This window comes from Salmo salar, chromosome ssa09, assembly GCF_905237065.1.
Source record: "Salmo salar chromosome ssa09, Ssal_v3.1, whole genome shotgun sequence".
NCBI lineage: Eukaryota > Metazoa > Chordata > Actinopteri > Salmoniformes > Salmonidae > Salmo > Salmo salar.
Genome location: NC_059450.1, coordinates 40339184 through 40360418, shown reverse-complemented (window position 1 = coordinate 40360418; position 21235 = coordinate 40339184). Strand labels below are relative to the sequence as shown.

At 40.5% G+C, this 21235-nt stretch overlaps 1 protein-coding gene and 1 non-coding gene across 3 annotated transcripts; one reads left to right on the top strand and one right to left on the bottom strand.

Moving 5' to 3' along the window:
- Positions 1-1174: 1174 nt before the first annotated feature.
- Positions 1175-1257, bottom strand: trnal-cag (transfer RNA leucine (anticodon CAG)). The gene has a single exon. It is a non-coding gene; the product is annotated as a tRNA-Leu (tRNA).
- Positions 1258-10441: 9184 nt separating this feature from the next.
- Positions 10442-12321, top strand: dusp23b (dual specificity phosphatase 23b). 2 transcript variants are annotated; one of them, XM_014211473.2, is made up of 3 exons: positions 10442-10460; positions 11153-11434; positions 11639-12321. In XM_014211473.2, exons 2-3 carry the CDS (start codon positions 11165-11167, stop codon positions 11822-11824), a joined length of 456 nt encoding a protein of 151 aa, XP_014066948.1. In that variant the 5' UTR covers positions 10442-10460; positions 11153-11164; the 3' UTR covers positions 11825-12321. The 2 variants fall into 2 exon arrangements, with proteins under 2 accessions (XP_014066948.1, NP_001134900.1); NM_001141428.3 differs by lacking the exon at positions 10442-10460 and adding an exon at positions 10473-10577 and having other exon boundaries at positions 11639-12307.
- The last annotated feature ends 8914 nt before the right edge of the window (positions 12322-21235 follow it).

Genomic DNA, 21235 nt, shown 5'->3' with positions numbered 1-21235 from the left:
CGGATGCTGGTCAGAAAAGTCCCTTTAATTTGGCCTTCCTTCTCGTGCTATAGCAATACCTGGTTCTGACTGCTAAGTTATATTTCTATAGCACTTTGCACATCAAGCTACTAGCTAGTTGGAGTATAAGACATCAATGAACATTCACATTCACATGGGCCAGACTATGGGGGTTATTCCTAAAACTATATATAAAATGTATAAATCACCCATTCGAACTGCAAGGAGAAATCTAGTAGATATTGCAGACTGTGCAGAAACGGACATAGGATTTAGTCCCTTCATCACAAAACAACTGGTAGGCCTACACATTTCATGAGCAACATGGCATCCTACCATATTCATAATCATTCATATTTAGAATCTTGGCAAGTGAACATACTGTATGCCCAAATAAATGAATGAAGTAGCACCTAAGAAGTGATTATTTTTGGGGTGCACTGCAGCATTGCAGAAAACTGAAAAAAATGTTTTTAATAAAACTCAAACTCTAAAGCCCCATTTATACATAGTGCTAACATGGGTCCTTTGTCCTGACCTTGCCTACATTCTGAAAAGTGTCAACACATGGTATTAAAATGTGTCTGTTATCTGTCCACTGTGTCTGCATTGTGACCAGATTTCCTGGTTCCTCTATCCAAGGGCCTTCATGGGCCGCCAACTGCCCATCCCTAAACTAGAACATAAGTACGTATCATAACATGTCTTGGAGGCGCTCAGAAATATGTAAACATATATTTCATATAGCTCTGAGGCCAGGCAGTAATATAATAGAATTATATCATATTTGGATCATCCGTGAGCATAGAATTACAAAATGTTTTTTAAAAAATGAAAAAAATCTGGAAATTTTCTATAGGAATAGGGTGAATTTGCCTCTTGTCACTGATCTTAGGTCCATTTTGCATGTTCCCCACTAATGGGTTAAGGATAGGAAGCTGATCCTAAATCTGTATTTAGGAGAAACTTCACCCTTGCAGTTTGATGAGGTTCTATTTGTTGCACTTTAGTGCCCTCGTGTGGATAACAGTTCCAACAAAATTTTCGAAATTTTATTTATACTGATTTAGTATTGCGTTCGTTGCTACTATAAAATAACTTACTTGTTTGTAGCAGGGGATCTTACTAACATCGACGCACTTGTCTGATTCAGTTCGGGGAGGAAAAAAGTATTTGTCAGAAGTGGGATTCGAACCCACGCCTCCAGGGGAGACTGCGACCTGAACGCAGCGCCTTAGACCGCTCGGCCATCCTGACATACTTTTGATTGCGAATGTATAATATTTTAGCCTTAGAGATTTTAAGATTTTAACTTCGAGTAAAGTCAAAACTGCTATACGGTTATTGGTTTTATAACAGTAGCAGGATTTATTCAGATAATATTTTTTTTGTACTTGCTAACTGGTTGAAGTTACGTGCTGCATTCAACGATTTAGAAACTCGGAAATGTCTGAGTTTCCTAGTTCCCACTAGCACATGAACGCGGCACAAGGAGGGATACAAATCTCTGAAGTCTTCGTGCAAAAAGAAGGCAGAAGAAGGAAGCTCCAGTGGAGTTTGTGTACTTTGGTGTTTAACGTTGTTGCTATAACGTCACCCTGTTTAACAGGACATCACCTACGCCCAACTTTAGTCGTTTAGGTAGTTAGCTAAAACGTTTCCTCACCAGATCTGACATTTTTTTTATACATTTCTCGAGAAATGCACTTAATGTAAGTGAATATTGCTTGAATGAATTCAATAGACAGTGGTTAGTATCCGTTACAAGCTGGCAACCAACCTAATAAACTTCACTTGAAAGATATCGAGCAAACGGTCTTTTGGCAATATAGCTAGCTAGTTATACCAACCGTTTGTTTGTCTTTGTCCAAGTATTCAGAAGTCTTATGGCTTGGGGGTATAAGCTGTTAAGGAGCCTTTTGGACCTAGACTTGATGCTCCGGTACCGTTGCTGTGCAGTATCAGAGAGAACAATCTATGATGACTTGGGTGACTGGAGTCTTTGACAATTTTTTGGGCCTTCCTCTTACACCGCCTAGTATATAGGTTGTGGATGGCAGGAAGCTTGGCCCCAGTGATGTACTGGGCCGTACGCACTACCCTTTGTAGTGCCTTACGGTCGGATAACAAGATGTTACCATACCAGGCGATGATGCAACCAGTCAGGATGCACTCGATGGTGCAGCTGTATAACTTTTTGAGAATCTGGGGACCCATGCCAAATTTTTTCAGTCTCCTGAGGGAGAAAAGGTATTGTCGTGCCCTCTTTACGACTGTCTTGGTGTGTTTGGACCATGAAAGTTTGTTGGTAATATGGGCACCAAGGAACTTAACTCTCGACCTGCTCCACTACAGCCCCGTCAATGTGAATGGGGTCATGTTCGGCCCTCCTTTTCCTGTAGTCCACGATCAGCTCCTTTGTCTTGCTCACATTAAGGGAGAGGTTGTGGTCCTGGCACCACACTGCATGGCCGCTGACCTCCTCTCTATAGGCTGTCTCATCGTTGTCGGTGATCAGGCCTACCACTGTTGTGTCGTCAGCAAACTTAATGATGGTGTTGGAGTTGTGCTTGGCCACGCAGTCGTTGGTGAACAAGGAGTACAGGAGGGGACTAAGCAAGCACCCCTGAGTGGCCCCCATGTTTAGGATATGGGGCATTGTGTGTAAATTTGTTGAGGGAAAAAAGCTATAAAATCCATTTTAGAATAAGGCTGTAACAACAAAATGTGGAAAAAGTCAAAGGATCTGAATACTTTTTGAATGCACTGTAAATCCGAGGCACTCAATTTAGTATGAAATGTTACGTTTCACATGGTATGTATTAATTTGTGGATGTCCATCATCCATTTCGTATGATATATTCCGATTTACAATTCGTAGGATATGTTATGAATTCCAATTTGTTTTGGCTAATGTTAGCTAGGTGGATAAGACTAATGTTAGCTAGCTGGCTAATGTTAGCTAGGCTAGGTGTTAGGGTTATGGGTAGGGTTAGGGTTAGTATTAGGATCAGGTTAAAGGGTTAATGTTAGGGGAAGGGTTAGTTAAAAGGTTTAAAGGTTTAAGGTGAGGGTTAGGGGAAGGGTTAGATAACATGCTAAGTAGTTGCAAAGTAGCTCAAATGTACTTAAATGTACAAAAGTGGCTAATTAGCGAAAGTTGTCCACAATGAGATTTGAACACTCAGCCTTTTGGTTGCTAGATATTTGCATTATACATAGTGCACTACTTTTGACCAGTGGCTATAAAAAGACTAAGGGCCAGGGCTTGGTTTCTTCTAAGCTAACATATGGAATTGTTTTAAGATGGTCATACCAAGGATCATTTAGCGATTTGATTTGGAATTATATGACCCCTGTAGGTACAATATTTAATGAAACATTGAATTTGGCCTTATTCCTATTAGCCCATAGAAACGTATTGAATAACATATTCATACATGGCAAAACAGATAGTCAAAACATTTATTGAAATAAAGTATATTTGGGCCTCTCGAGAGGCGCAGAGGTCTAAGGCACTGCATTGCAGGGCTAGAGGCATCACTACAGACCCAGGTTCAATCCCGGGCTGTATCACAACTGGCCGTGATCGAGGGTCCCATAGGGTGGTGCACAATTGGTCCAGCATCATCTGGGTTAGGGGAGGGTTTGGCCGGGGGGGCTTTACTTGGCTCATCGCGCTCTAAGGACTCCTTGTGGCGGGCCGGGCGCCTGCAGGCTGACCATGGTCATCAGGTGAACAGTGTTTCCTGACACATTGGTGCGGCTGGCGAGCGGGTGTTAAATCCCCCCCAGTAATAGAACACTGTGGTTGAGTTACAGTAATAGAACACTATGGTTGAGTTACAGTAATAGAACACTGTGGTTGAGTTACAGTAATAGAACACTATGGTTGAGTTACAGTAATAGAACACTATAGTTACAGTAATAGAACACTATAGTTACAGTAATATGACACTATGGTTGAGTTACAGTAATAGAACACTGTGGTTGAGTTACAGTAATAGAACACTATGGTTGAGTTACAGTAATAGAACACTATGGTTGAGTTACAGTAATAGAACACTGGTTGAGTTACAGTAATAGAACACTATAGTTACAGTAATAGAATATTGTGGTTGAGTTACAGTAATAGAACAGTGGTTGAGTTACAGTAATAGAACACTGTGGTTGAGTTACAGTAATAGAACACTGTGGTTGAGTTACAGTAATAGAACACTGTGGTTGAGTTACAATAATAGAACACTGTGGTTGAGTTACAGTAATAGAACACTGGTTGAGTTACAGTAATAGAACACTGTGGTTGAGTTACAGTAATAGAACACTGTAGTTGAGTTACAGTAATAGAACACTGTAGTTGAGTTACAGTAATAGAACACTGGTTGAGTTACAGTAATAGAACACTGGTTGAGTTACAGTAATAGAACACTGTGGTTGAGTTACAGTAATAGAACACTATGGTTGAGTTACAGTAATAGAACACTATGGTTGAGTTACAGTAATAGAACACTATGGTTGAGTTACAGTAATAGAACACTATAGTTACAGTAATAGAACACTGTGGTTGAGTTACAGTAATAGAACACTATGGTTGAGTTACAGTAATAGAACACTATATAGTTGAGTTACAGTAATAGAACACTATGGTTGAGTTACAGTAATAGAACACTATAGTTGAGTTACAGTAATAGAACACTGTGGTTGAGTTACAGTAATAGAACACAGGTTGAGTTACAGTAATAGAACACTGTGGTTGAGTTACAGTAATAGAACACAGGTTGAGTTAAAGTAATATAACACTATGGTTGAGTTACAGTAATAGAACACTATAGTTGAGTTACAGTAATATAACACTATGGTTGAGTTACAGTAATAGAACACTATAGTTACAGTAATAGAACACTATAGTTACAGTAATATGACACTATGGTTGAGTTACAGTAATAGAACACTGTGGTTGAGTTACAGTAATAGAACTCTATGGTTGAGTTACAGTAATAGAACACTATGGTTGAGTTACAGTAATAGAACACTATAGTTGAGTTACAGTAATAGAACACTATAGTTACAGTAATAGAACACTGTGGTTGAGTTACAGTAATAGAACACTGTGGTTGAGTTACAGTAATAGAACACTATGGTTGAGTTACAGTAATAGAACACTGTGGTTGAGTTACAGTAATATAACACTATGGTTGAGTTATAGTAATAGAACACTGGTTGAGTTACAGTAATAGAACACTGGTTGAGTTACAGTAATAAAACACTATGGTTGAGTTACAGTAATAGAACACTGTGGTTGAGTTACAGTAATAGAACACTATGGTTGAGTTACAGTAATAGAACACTATAGTTACAGTAATAGAACACTATAGTTACAGTAATATGACACTATGGTTGAGTTACAGTAATAGAACACTGTGGTTGAGTTACAGTAATAGAACTCTATGGTTGAGTTACAGTAATAGAACACTATGGTTGAGTTACAGTAATAGAACACTATAGTTGAGTTACAGTAATAGAACACTATAGTTACAGTAATAGAACACTGTGGTTGAGTTACAGTAATAGAACACTGTGGTTGAGTTACAGTAATAGAACACTATGGTTGAGTTACAGTAATAGAACACTGTGGTTGAGTTACAGTAATAGAACACTATGGTTGAGTTATAGTAATAGAACACTGGTTGAGTTACAGTAATAGAACACTGGTTGAGTTACAGTAATAGAACACTATGGTTGAGTTACAGTAATAGAACACTGTGGTTGAGTTACAGTAATAGAACACTATGGTTGAGTTACAGTAATAGAACACTATAGTTACAGTAATAGAACACTATAGTTACAGTAATATGACACTATGGTTGAGTTACAGTAATAGAACACTATAGTTGAGTTACAGTAATAGAACACTATGGTTGAGTTACAGTAATAGAACACTGGTTGAGTTACAGTAATAGGCAATGAAGAAATGTCTGAAAATGGAATTCTAAATACAGGTGTATTTAATTGCTTAGTAAAATTAATGGGTTCACATACAAAGCATAAAGCTTTGTACTGACATTAGCAAAGCATAATTCTAGGCACATGGATCATAAGGTTAACTTACAAGACAAAGCATGAACAAAGAAATGCCTACTAGGCCAAAGGCCTAGAAGCCTAGGAAATTAGAATTTATAATAAATCACCAGTTAGCATGAGTTGCAGTGTGCAGAGTTTTCCTTTCTGTTTTCCATGAGTTTGCCTACAACTCCAGCACCTGCGGAAAGTACCTAGATGTGCATATGTTCTTCAGCTTTTGTACCAATGTAAATAAGACAGAATTCCTGAGAAGACAATAAACTCCTTTGCATAGAACTGCAACAAATGCTCAAACTGGACAGTTTTATCTCAATCTCTTCATTCAAAGACTCAATCATGGACATTTACTGACAGTTGTGGCTGCTCTGCATGATGTATTGTTGTCTCTACCTTCTTGACCTTTGTGCTGTTGTCTGTACCCAAAAATGTTTGTACCCTGTTTTGTGCTGCTGCCATGTGCTGCTGCCATGTTGTGTCGCTACCATGTTGTTGTCATGTTGTGTTGCTAACATGCTGTTTTGTCATGTGTTGCTGCCATGCTATGTTGTTGTCTTAGGTCTCTCTTTATGTAGTGTTGTGTTGTCTCTCTTGTCGTGATGTGTGTTTCGTCCTATATTTTTTATTTAATTTATTTTGATTTTAATCCCAGCCCCCGTCCCTGCAGGAGGCCTTTTGCCTTTTGGTAGGCCATGGGGGCGCCAACCCAGACAGGAAGACCACGTCAGTGACTCAACCCACTCAAGTGACGCACCCCTCCCATGGACGGCATGGAAGAACACCAGTAGGCCAGTGACTCAGCCTCTGTAAAAGGGTTAGAGGCAGAGAATCCCAGTGGAAAGAGGGGAACCGGCAAGGCAGAGACAGCAAGGGCGGTTCGTTGCTCCAGCCTTTCCGTTCACCTTCACACTCCTGGGCCAGACTATACTTAATCATAGGACCTACTGAAGAGATAAGTCTTCAGTAAAGACTTAAAGGTTGAGACTGAGTCTGCGTCTCTCACATTGGTAGGCAGACCATTCCATAAAAATGGAGCTCTATAGGAAAAAGCCCTACATGGACACTATAACATTAGTCAGTCTTCTGAATACTGTAACAGAAAGATATATTTTGGCCCCTAAGAGGGGGAAGAGTTGACTAGTCATTGGGCATTGTCCTTTGTGCATTCCTTGTGTTCCTGGACAATTTGCCATGCAACTCCAGCTGAGTTGGGGCCGAGCCCACAGTCTGTTATAAATCATGATTACATGTGCTCTTTCATAACAAACGCTCTAATAATTTTAACTATGTGTTGTTGTTGTGGAATACAAATGTGCATTAAAAAATGTACACAAAAAACTTCTAAAATATTTGACTGCTAAGTGGTAGCTATCTTGTTTTTCTTTTGTAAATAAAGTGGTGGTTTGTTGAGGAGAAGAAAGTCAAGCAAAGATTTGCTAACTAGCTAACTTAGCTGGCCAATTTTAGCTAGCTAACATCAGCTATTTGGCTAATCCTCCATGGATATGGTAAGTTTAAATGTTTATCTGTTGTAGCTGTGTGTGTGTGTGTGTGTGTGTGTGTGTGTGTGTGTGTGTGTGTGTGTGTGTGTGTGTGTGTGTGTGTGTGTGTGTGTGTGTGTGTGTGTGTGTGTGTGTGTGTGGGGAATTACCCCAGAGCATCCAGAAATTGCTTTGACCCTGGAGCTAGCAAGTGAAGGCTCCCTGGCCTGAGCCATCCCAACTACGGTCTGGGGGCGTTTTTTGAAAACATCTCTAAGCTATAACTGCCACAAACTTCTTCAACATGTACCATGGAAATACTTTTAGGTAGCTGAGTCCACAAAGTTTCTTCAGGAATGTCCTTTTCTCATTTTCTTTTAAATCTCAAATTGATACATTTGTAATGCGCTGATTCTCTTCACTGCTCTGATTCTCTTCACTGCTCTGATTCTCTTCACTGCTCTGATTCTCTTCACTGCTCTGATTCCCTTCACTGCTCTGATTCTCTTCACTGCTCTGATTCTCTTCACTGCTCTGATTCTCTTCACGCTGATTCTCTTCACTGCTCTGATTCTCTTCACTGCGCTGATTCTCTTCACTGCTCTGATTCTCTTCACTGCTCTGATTCTCTTCACTGCGCTGATTCTCTTCACTGCTCTGATTCTCTTCACTGCTCTGATTCCCTTCACTGCTCTGATTCTCTTCACTGCGCTGATTCTCTTCACTGCTCTGATTCTCTTCACTGCTCTGATTCTCTTCACTGCTCTGATTCTCTTCACTGCTCTGATTCTCTTCACTGCTCTGATTCTCTTCACTGCGCTGATTCTCTTCACTGCTCTGATTCTCTTCACTGCTCTGATTCCCTTCACTGCTCTGATTCCCTTCACTGCTCTGATTCTCTTCACTGCTCTGATTCTCTTCACTGCTCTGATTCTCTTCACTGCTCTGATTCTCTTCACGCTGATTCTCTTCACTGCTCTGATTCTCTTCACTGCGCTGATTCTCTTCACTGCTCTGATTCTCTTCACTGCTCTGATTCTCTTCACTGCTCTGATTCTCTTCACTTCTCTGATTCTCTTCACTGCTCTGATTCTCTTCACTGCGCTGATTCTCGTCACGGCTCTGATTCTCTTCACTGCAGATCTGACCTATCACACCACTCTTCAAGAGGGCCCACTACGTTCCAGATTGTCTTCTGTTCTCAGAGGTCCTTGATGAGGATCTACCCTATCATACCACTCATATTATTCATGAATAAAATAAAACAATGGGCCTTTATATACTCTGTGTCACCCACTCTATGGGTGAATTATAAATCAATTACTGTATGCAGATGTAAAAAAAAAAGGGTGATGTAGATTTTGTTTTGCTATTGCTTGAACTATTTTAAATGTAAGATTATTTTTTCCAGATTTAAACTTTAATTGGTGACTATGGAAACAGATAGAAATGTAATGAACCATATTTTCAATATCCAACTTTATCCTCTGCAATACTTTTTACTGTAGGTAATACGCTGTAGTCAGGTGGTCATTACCAGGTTATGATGAGGTCTTAACTATAACCAGTAGGCAACATAATATAGCACATAATATAGTGGTCAGAATTATGACCAGCAGGTCAGATAGAGCTCACAATTATGACCAACTGGTCATATGGTGGTCACAAAAAGACGTTAAAAAATTACTTTTTTCAACCAGTTTGCGACCAGAATAAGACATCATAAAAAGACGTCATATTACCGTCTTTTCACCAAGGTTTTGCTCATTCAAATCAAATGTTATTTGTCACATGCGCCGAAAACAACAGGTGTAGACCTTACAGTGAAATGCTTACTTACAAGCCCCTAACCAACAATTCAGTTTTAAGTAAAATACTCACACAAAAAAAGAAAATAAATAAAAGTAACAAATAATTAAAGAGCAGCAGTAAAATAACAATAGCGAGGCTATATACAGGGGTACCAATGTGCGGGGGCACCGGTTAGTCGAGGTCATTGAGGTAATATGTACATGTAGGTAGAGTTATTAAAGTGACTATGCTTAGATAGAAATTGGACACTGGGACCTGTATGATGACGCAAAGTTGGCAGTTGGAGGCCAGCTCCAGACCCTTACTGCAATCTCTCTGCCGCAACGGTCCAATTAAAAACCAATGGCTTCCGCCGCGACGTTGGCAACGCATGTCATCACAGAACAAGGAGCTATAAAAAGGTTCTGACTGTAAGGAGTACATATACGACCATAAGTGACTTTTCATAGCAGGTTAGGAGAATTTACGCAGCAGGTTAGAATAATTACCGTGGTGGGTTAGGAGACTTATTTTAAGGTTAGGAAAGGGGTTAGAGTTAGCTAAAATGCTCTCCTAACTACAAAAAAGTCACTTCTGGCCATAGCTGTACTCGCTCTATCTAGTCCCAACCAGTGATGTATATAAAGCCTAGACTGCTTAAGCCATATTGGCACTCCTCAGAAGAAGCAGTCCTCTGTAGGAATTTATGGAATTATACAGTATTTCAATTAAATGTTTCAAGGACAAAATTACATGCATTTAAGTATTTTTTTGTTGTAGTGGCGACAGTAACATTAGTACTTTCAAAAAAGTATACTTTAAGGATTATTATTATTTGTATGTTTAGTTCAGATAATAAAAGTATGCATTAAGGTGTCTGTAATATAATAAACGTGGCAAAAAAACAAATGTAGACATTATAAATGCATTTCTGTACAGTAACTTCCCAAACATTTTTTTAAACCATGGTGAGGAGTGCCAAGATGGAGGTGCAGTGGCTTCAAAACAGTGCCCCCAGGAGATTTTCTAGTGTATGTATAAAATACTGTTCGCCGGCCTTTACAAATATTTGACGTCATCGTTCTAAAGACGGATTAAATTCCAGTGCAGGTTGTGTTCTTTGGTGTTTAACAGGACATTACACACACACACACCACACCCTAACTTCAGTCGTTTAGCTAGCTAAAAACCTTTTCACACGGATTTCTTCAAAAAACAATACTGAATGTAAGTAAATAACTGTATTGCATGAATGGACAGGTGCCAGTAGCATGCTAGCTCGCAACCTATTTTATAAGCTTCACGTAAAGATAGCTAGTGTAACTAGCAAAAATGTTTTATTACATTTGGACTTTTGGCAATATAGCAAATGTTAGTTTATCATCAGTTTTTTTTGTACACGGAGTTGACGCCCACCGTTTGTCATGGGCGTTTATGGATTTATTTATCTAACTCAACTAGTAGCTACTACTAACTAGCTCTTTTTTAGTGGGTTGAAGTGTCAGTCACAGATGAAAGGGGAACATTTTAGCTAGTTAGTTATACGAATCTTTTGTTATAATAAACCTTGTTCAAGTATCATGCGGTCTCCCAGTGGAGTACAATTCAACTAGGCCAGATTTCAGTCATCTTTCCTAAATACTACACAAAACTGAGGTCAAACAGTTTCACTGTAGTAACGTTAACACATCAATGGGCTTATTTTAGTATTTTCCTTCATTTTGATTGGGGGGCATCTGAATGCACATTGGGAATGAGATTGTTTTACCATTCAATAATCTCTACGTTTCACAATATTTCAGATTGACTTTGCCATGGCCTGTAGTCCACCCCCCAATTTCTCCTGGGTTGAACCTACAAAGTTGGCAGGACTGGCTTTCCCTCGAATGACTGCCCACTACCAATACCTTCTGGACAATGGCATTCAACACCTGGTCTGCTTGTGTGAGAGAAAACCTCCCAACTATGATACCGTCCCAGGAGTGAAACTACACCACATCAATATAATAGACTTCACCCCACCAACTCCAGAACAAATTCAGAGGTTTCTGTCTATTGTGGAGGAATCGAACGCTAAAGGCGAGGTAAGGGTTCAGTTACCCATTAGTCAGTTAATACATCAGAGGACTTCCTTACTTCTGTTCCGACATATGAAACTAAACAAACATTGACCACAGTGGTCACAGTCAAAATGTACACATTTGAATTATAGTTAACCATTGCTGTATATTAAAACAGCCTGTATCTCTATCTATGTAGTCAGCCACATGTATTTCTCTCTGCTGTAGGGTGTAGCTGTTCACTGTATGCATGGCCATGGGAGGACAGGGACCATGTTGGCCTGCTATCTGGTGAAGACCAGGAAAATCTCAGGCATCGACGCCATTAATGAGATCAGAAGACTACGTCACGGCTCCATTGAGACACACGACCAGGAGAAAGCAGTGGTGCAGTTTTACCAGCGCATTAAATAACTTTTTGTTTAAATATTTTACGTTTAAATAATTTTAAAGGAGAAATCAACTTGTATGCCTGTACTGTACACATCTATAACTTGACAAATTGAAGTGGCCAAATTCAAAAAGGGGCCACATTTTATATATTATAGCTGTATTTCTTCTTTAAAGCTGCTACTCAGGTTTGGAACTACTCATGGATTTTTTAGGAGTGACTATTTTTAACTCTAGGAGGGTGTCCTGAATTGTATGGAAAGTATACTGTACATCTGTAATGTATACCATGACTGCTGTGCTTCTGCCTTGCTTGCTCTTTGGAGTTTTAGGCTGGGTATCTATAATGCACTTTGTGACAACTGCTGATGTAATATGGGCTATAGAAAACGCACTTGATTGCTGTTGTAAATTTGCCAAATAGAAAACCATTCATTTATTACAAAAATCCATTAAGTGACCTAAGTTTTGATTGAGTTCAATTAAACAACAGACTCATGCAATAAGCATTTGTGACTCAGCACCTGGATTCGGTCTTATGTAGCAACATTTGAAATAGGGTTTTCTACATTGGTAGAAAGTACAGACTCCGAGCTACAAAATGGTATATCATGCACTGCATTTTTGAGGAACAATGGGGAAAGTAATTCTGCTTTGCAAGTTTAGACTTAAACTCACTTTTGAGAAAATGGCCTTTGAATGTTTTGGTACCTACTAGCTCTCCTTTGTCTACACACATTCTGCATCGTTCACACCCTCTTAAGCCAGCCCCACCCATCTCTTTAAGGATTCACATGTGAGGTCATGTGCTAAACAATGAGTAGTGTAGTAGAGATTAAGACTTAAAGTGGTAGTAGCCAACAGTAAGGAAACATTCCAGGTAAACAAAGTGTCCAGATGTAAAGATACCTTAATAGAAAATGACTGAAGTAAAAGTCACCCAGTAAAATACTACTTGAGTAAAAGTCTAAAAGTGTTTGGTTTTAAAAAATACTTAAGTATCAAAAGTAAATGGAATTGCTAAAATGTACTTAAGTATCAAAAGTAAAAGTATAAATCATTTTACATTCCTTAAACCAGACGGCCCTATTTTTATTTGTTATTGACGGATAGCCAGGGGCACACTCCAACACTCCGATATAATTTACAAACAAAGCATTTGTGTTTAGTGAGTCTGTGTGGTATGTCACAAAATCATGTTACGACCACACATATCAATATTCATTTTATATATCAATATTTTGCTAAGTCTCAAAGTCTTGCTAAGTGATGGGTCTTTACAGAAGGTGTAAACGGTACAGCCAAATGGTTACTTGCATATTAGCATTATCAGAAATAGTGCAAATATAAAATGATATACAGTATGTAGACGAACAATAACGATAGTGATAGACGAGCTAGTTGTATGCATACAGTCGGGTAAAGTGGTGAGGAACTGCAGATAGTGCTGATGAGTGGTCTGTCTGAACCACGCATGAACAAGGGAATCTATATTCGGAGAGTCTGTTTCTGTCCTGCCCTTGACTTTGGTGAAGGGCATGTGATGCCCATAGCCTCTTCATTGTAAAACTCCCTAATCTTCTCAAAAAGATAAGTTTGTCTAGCTGTGTCCGGTCCAGGTGGTGCTTGTACAGGCAGACCATCTATGGGAAGAAGGATGTCAGCGTTGCGCAGCAGCTGGAACCTGGTCCCGACAGTCCGAACGCTCCTTGGCGACAACACCACCAGGCTCCAGAGCACCGAAGCTGTAAAACAGAAAATAACAAAAACATTTTTGACAACAATTCACCTCCCAAGTTTAGATAAGAAGAATAACCTCATACAATGCAATGAAAATTATATTTACCTGAAGTGCTGGTACTGCTTGATCTGTGGCAGCGGCCTGAAGTACGGAGTCAGGTGTTGTTGCCAGCCATAGCTTTCCACCAGCAGTCCAACCAGCTCTGGGATGTTGACCCCTGTCACAGTGATGTCCTTCACAACACCAGCAATCTCAGACAAAGTGTTCACTCTGGTCTTTCTGAAGCGCTGCTTGATGAGGCTGATGCACCAGTCGGGGGAAAACTTGGTGTGGCCTGTGATCAGGAAGTGAAGTTCCAGACTGTGGTGGAGCTTGTGCATGGTCCGCCAGGCACAATACCAGAGCACAAACTTGTTCTTATTTTGGCCACTGCAGTTATCACAATTCAGGTCCACACGTGTTTCGCCAACTCTGTAGTTGGTGAAGAAATGGTGCATGTAGTTGATGACTGCTGCTGTCTTTGCTGGATGACATGCCTTCATCAATCAAGTAGTTGACTTGTTGTGGTATTCCTTCACAGCCGACACCAAACAAGACACACTTGCGAGAAGTTAAAAATTAGATGGGACCTGGCTGCATAGGGTCAAAAGGATAGTGCACCTGCAAACAACGAAAGAACATTAAGATAAATTACAATTAATTGTCTCACCCCTGTCAATCTGTCTTTTCACAGCTTAGTGAAAGGTATTTGTCTGCCTCATATATATATATATTAGTGTACTGTATATCTATTTATCCATCTATGTCCTTAATCAGTATAAAAGAGGAAATGTTTCTTACTTGTTGAGTAAAATCAAAGCTGTAATGCATCCTGATGTCTTTGCTGGTTCAGTAGGGCCCCAGAGTCAACTGCAGGTCTTGACAGATGGTATTACTGTCAGCAACCATCTTCTGGTAGACAGACTGCTCACTCTGAACAAGCAGGAGATGCTGCTCTTGCTTCTTCAGCTTGGCTGATTTAACAGCTTCTGTCAGATTGGCAGATCTGAAGACCTGATAGTTGTTCCTCTGCCACTGCCAGCACAGGTCTGTCCTGGGCTTAGTGCTTGAGATGTGGGGCAGCAATGTTCTCCACAGATTCCTAAAGGAAGACAGCCCGAAAACCGAAATAATGTGAGATCAATAAAAGTAGTGCCAATCATGTTGGAGGTCAATTAAATCATCAAAATATGTTTATGCTTTTAAAATGTTGAGCCTTTATCAAATGTTGAGCCCGTCTTCTCAGGATCCTCCTTACAAGGCTTTGACTTTGGTGGAGTCATTTGATGTGAGATTCTCAGGGGCTGCATCACCTCTGATGTTGTCCTCCTGGACTCTGCACTACAACCAATCAATAACCCACACATGTTATTGAGAAGATCAATTATAGGTTATCTATACAGATATACAGACCATGCGTATTATATTTACCTCACATGCGACCCATGATAAGACTGCAATTATCCCATTAAATTAATTGTTAGTCGATTTTCAATAACACTATTGTTAGACTCACTAACCATGTTGGGGCTGGAGCAGTACAGCTGTCTGTTCTCCAGCAGGGCCTGTTCTCTCTGTGTTCTGTTCCCTCCATGGGGAAGGTTATTACCCCATAGTCTGCTCCATACCCTCATACAGGATCACGGTCTTACCGTTGGACTTAGCAGGGCCACTACCATCCAATGCTGAGGGAATCATAAACCAGTTGGTTAGATCCAGATCATCTAGGAACCCGTAGAGATCCATGAGAATGTCACCAGCTATAGGTCTACTATTCCTCTACCATTTTTCATTGTGGAAAACGACTACTGAATAATGGGAGTCCATGAAATGCAATTAGCTGAATCGAAAATACAAATTGTCTTTGGTCTTAGATCATTACACCTTTGTTGAAGGACTGTTCAGGGAAAAAACGCTAATGCAATAGAAATATTGCATTTTATTCTTGTTCTGCTTGTAGCTATATTTGTTACTGAAGTTCTACTCGTATCTAGTTGTTACCGGAGGTGGTTCATCAAGCAGGTCAGCCAGACCATGGTATGCTGCCCTCTGCTTGGCAACCTGTTGAGTCACAACAATTATTATATATATATTATTAAGTTTCACATAGCCATATGACTGAAAAAGGACCTGAAAGTTAGAACGCTATCTACCTTCCCTGTGAGAATCCTGCCATACTGTGTCCATCCACGCACAGCAACTGGCCCCCAGAAATCAACCTGCCATCATGTCCAACACAGCGCCATGGAAACACATGGGTAACATAAGTTTTCAATGATGTTCATTCAAATGTATCGAAATGTCATTGCATACTGTACCCAGTCCACATAGATTATTTGAATTGTACTATACACTGTGTACAAAACATTCCATGACATAGACTGACCAGGTGAAAGCTATGATCCCTTATTGATTTTACCTGTTAAATCCACTTCAATCATTGTAGATAAAGGGGAGACAGGTTAAAGAAGGATTTTTAAGACTTGAGACAATTGAGACATGGATTGTGTATGTGTGCCATTCAGAGGGTGAATGGGCAAGACAAAAGATTTAAGTGCCTTTGAATGGGTATGGTAGTAGGTGCCAGGCGCAATGGTTTGTGTCAAGAATTGCAACGTTGCTGGGTTTTTCACACTCAACAGTTTCCCTTGTTATCAAGAATGGTCCACCACCCAAAGGACATCCAGCCAACTTGACATAACTGTGGGATGCATTGGAGTCAACATGGGCCAGCATCCCTGTGGAACGCTTTCAACATCTTGTAGAGTCCATGCCCCGACGAATTGAGGCTAGTTCTGAGAGCAAAAGGGGGTGCAACTCAATATTAGGAAGGTGTTCCTGATGTTTTGTACACTCAGTGTAGTTTTCTAACCATTTCTGCTGGTCCTACCTTGACGATAGACAACGTAAATCCCAAGGTTGTTTTATCCTGCTCCCTGTAGATGGGAGCAAAATATGGATTCTTGTCAGTGATTGTTGCATGAATGGATGAACTAATGAATTTGCACCTTGGCTGCCATGATGCTGACCCACATTCCTCTGTTCAAGGGTTTGTTCAGTGTAATAGTCAAATCAAATCAAATTTATTTATAAAGCCCTTCTTTCATCAGCTGATATCTCAAAGTACTGTACAGAAACCCAGCCTAAAACCCCAAACAGCAAGCAATGCAGGTGGAGAAGCACGGTGGCTAGGAAAAAACTCCCTAGAAAGGCCAGAACCTAGGAAGAAACCTAGAGAGGAACCAGGCTATGAGGGGTGGCCAGTCATCTACTGGCTGTGCCGGGTGGATATTGTAACAGAACATGGCCAAGATGTTCAAATGTTCATAGATGACCAGCAGGGACAAATAATAATAATTACAGTGGTTGTAGAGGGTGCAACAGGTCAGCACCTCAGGAGTAAATGTCAGTTGGCTTTTCATAGCCGATCATTCAGAGTATCTCTACCACTCCTGCTGTCTCTAGAGAGTTGAAAACAGCAGGTCTGGGACAGGTAGCACGTCCGGTGAACAGGTCAGGGTTCCATAGCCGCAGGCAGAACAGTTGAAACTGGAGCAGCAGCACGGCCAGGTGGACTGGGGACAGCAAGGAGTCATCAGGCCAGGCAGTCCCGAGGCATGGTCCTAGGGCTCAGGTCCTCCGAGAGAAAGAAAGAGAGAGAGAAAGAGAAAGAGAGAATTAGAGAGAGCATACTTAAATTCACACAAGACACCGGATAAGACAGGAGAAATACTCCAGATAGTCAGGTTCTCAGTGTCTAATAATTGAAAGAAACAGAGAAAAGATCACAATAAGATAAAAAGATAAAAACGGATACAGAACTATATAATTTGCTTTTAGAAACACACGCTTCTAAAAGGCTTCTTTCCCCATTTGAGAACCCGTTTTGGTTCGAGGTAGAGAAACGGTTTGCTCTGTTGAAGAAGATAATCCAGAGGTGAGAGATTGTAATTCAAAGGTCTACAGGAAGAGAGAACATTTTAGATAACTATACACAAACACAACAATACATGCTGTACAGTGCATTGTTTTGTGTTATGTATATCATGCATTTTACTTAGGATGTTAACTTTTTCCATCCTGAATAAAGCCTCCAACAATGCAGGTGTTTTATACCAGTTTTTAAAAGTAATTCACTGTTTTATAGCCTACTGAAACACATTAAAGTTCAGAAAACCTTAATGACAAGTGAATGCAAACGTAATCATATTCTCTTTTTACAATGGTGGAAAAAGTACCCAATTGTCATACTTGAGTAAAAGTAAAGATACCTTAATAGAAAATGATTCAAGTAAAAGTGAAAGTCACTCAGTAAAATACTACTTGAGTAAAAGTAAAAAAGTATTTGCTTTTAAATATATGTAAGTATCAAAAGTAGATGCAATTGCAAAAATATACTCAAGTTTTTAAAGTAAAACTATAAATTATTTCACATTGCTTAGATTAACCAAACTGTACCATTTTTTATTTTTTATTTTTCCATTTACGTATAATTTACACTGCAACAATCAGACATAATTTGCAAACTAAGTATTTATGGTTAGTGAGTCTGCCAGATCAGAGGCAGTAGGGATGACCAGGGATGTTCTCTTGATAAGTGCGTGAATTTGACAATTTTCCTGCTATTAAGCATTCAAAATATAATGAGTACTTTTGGGTGTCATGAAAAATGTATGGAGTAAAAAGTACATTATTTTCTTTAGGAATGTAGTGAAGTAAAAGTTAAAATATAAATAGTAAAGTACAGATACCCCAAGAAACTACTTAAGTAGTACATTAAAGTATTTTCACTTAAGTACTTTACACCACTGTCTTTTTACTAGATTACAAGAGTACCTTTGCGGCAGATAGGCTCTAGGAACTCTCTGAAGCCCTGTGGGATGCCTCTGACCGTGTCATAGGATTAGCCATCCTCAGAGAACAGGAAGGGGAGGTGGAGGTCTGGCCCCTCCTCCAGCTGGAGGTCCCACCCTTCACTATGCACCACGTCATCAGCACTGGTCTCTGCAGCAGACACCACCCTGTCAATCACACCCTGGAGCGCAGGGTTCATGGTATATAGGAAGACATGAGGGGTATTTGAGAAACCTGTGTTTTTTGGTTACACTTTACAATAACTTCCATGAATAAGCCATTATAAATCCTTCTAATTGCTTTATAATGTATCTGATGTTATGTCATGACCTTTACAGTAAAATAAAATAAGCAAGATAAAAACAACAGGAGGCAATAAATCGATGAATAAAATAAAATAAAAAAAGCACACAAATAAGCCAAGACAACTAACAGTAAAATCTAATCAAATTAAACATTCATATACAGTGCATTGGAAAAGTACTCAGACCCCTTCCCTTTTTCCACATTTTGTTACTTTACAGCCTTATACTAAAATTGATTAAATAAATTGTTTTCCTCATTGATTTACACACAATACCCCATAATGACAAAGTGAAAACAGGTTTTTAGAAATTTTGCAAATGTATATCAAACACAGAAATACCTTATTTACATAAGTATTCAGACCCTTTGCTATGAGACTCCCGTTTCCATTGATTATCCTTGAGATGTTTCTACAACTTGATTGGAATCTACCTGTGGTTTATTTTAATTGATTGGACATGATTTGAAAAGGCACACACCTGTCTACTTAAGGTCCCACAGTTGACAGTGCATGTCAGAGCAAAAAATCAAGCCATGAGATCGAAGGAATTGTCCGTAGAGCTCCGAGACAGAATTGTGTCGAGGCACAGATCTGGGGAACGGTACCAAAAAATGTCTGTAGGATTGAATGTCCCCAAGAACACAGTGGCCACCATCATTCTTAAATGGAAGAAGTTTGGAACCACCAAGACTCTTCCTAGAGCTGAGCAATCGGGGGAGAAGTGCCTTGGTCAGGAAGGTGACCAAGAACCCGATGGTCACTCAGACAGAGCTCCAAAGTTCCTCTGTGGAGATGGGAGAACCTTCCAGAAGGACAACCAACTCTGCAGCACTTCACCAATCAGGTCTTTATGGTAGAGGGACCAGATGGAAGCCACTCCTCAGTAAAAGGCACATGATGGCCCGCTTGGAGTTTGCTAAAAGTCACCTAAAGGACTGTCAGACCATGAGAAACAAGAGAAACCAAAATTGAACTCTTTGGCCTGAATGCCAAGCATCACGTCTGGAGGAAACCTAGCACCATCCCTATGGTGAAGCATGGTGGTGGTAGCATCATGCCTTCGGGATGTTTTTCAGCAGCAGGGACTGTGAGACTAGTCAGGATCGAGGGAAAGATGAATGGAGCAAAGTACAGAGAGATCCTTGATGAAAACCTGCTCCAGAGAGCTCAGGACCTCAGACTGGGGCGAAGGTTCACCTTCCAGTAGGAAAACGACCCTAAGCACACAGCCAAGACAACGCAGGAGTGGCTTCGGGACAAGTCTCTGAATGTCCCTGAGTGGCGCAGCCAGAGCCCGGACTTGAACACGATCAAACATCTCTGGAGAGACCTGAAAATAGCTGTGCAGCAATGCTCCCCATCCAACCGGACAGAGCTGAGAGGATCTGCAGAGAAGAATGGGATAAACTCCCCAAATACAGGTGTGGCAAGCTTGTTGCGTCATACCCAAGAAGACTCTAGGCTGTAATCGCTGCCAAAGGTGCTTCAACAAAGTACTGAGTAAAGGGTCTGAATACTTACGTAAATGTGATTTTTCCGTTTTTTATTTGTAATACATTTGCAAAAATGTCTAAACCTGTTTTTGTTTTGTCATTTTGGGGTATTGTGTGTAGATTGATGAAGGGGGAAAACTACACTGCTCAAAAAAATAAAGGGAACACTAAAATAACACATCCTAGATCTGAATGAATGAAATAATCTTATTAAATACTTTTTTCTTTACATAGTTGAATGTGCTGACAACAAAATCACACATAAATAATCAATGGAAATCCAATTTATCAACCCATGGAGGTCTGGATTTGGAGTAACACTCAAAATTAAAGTGGAAAACCACACTACAGGCTGATCCAACTTTGATGTAATGTCCTTAAAACAAGTCAAAATGAGGCTCAGTAGTGTGTGTGGCCTCCACGTGCCTGTATGACCTCCCTACAATGCCTGGGCATGCTCCTGATGAGGTGGCGGATGGTCTCCTGAGGGATCTCCTCCCAGACCTGGACTAAAGCATCCGCCAACTCCTGGACAGTCTGTGGTGCAACGTGGCGTTGGTGGATGGAGCGAGACATGATGTCCCAGATGTGCTCAATTGGATTCAGGTCTGGGGAACGGGCGAGCCAGTCCATAGCATCAATGCCTTCCTCTTGCAGAAACTGCTGACACACTCCAGCCACATGAGGTCTAGCATTGTCTTGCATTAGGAGGAACCCAGGGCCAATCGCACCAGCATATGGTCTCACAAGGGGTCTGAGGATCTCATCTCGGTACCTAATGGCAGTCAGGCTACCTCTGGCAAGCACATGGAGGGCTGTGCGGCCCCCCAAAGAAATGCCACCCCACACCATGACTGACCCACCGCCAAACCGGTCATGCTGGAGGATGTTGCAGGCAGCAGAACGTTCTCCACGGCGTCTCCAGACTCTGTCACGTCTGTCACGTGCTCAGTGTGAACCTGCTTTCATCTGTGAAGAGCACAGTGCGCCAGAGGCGAATT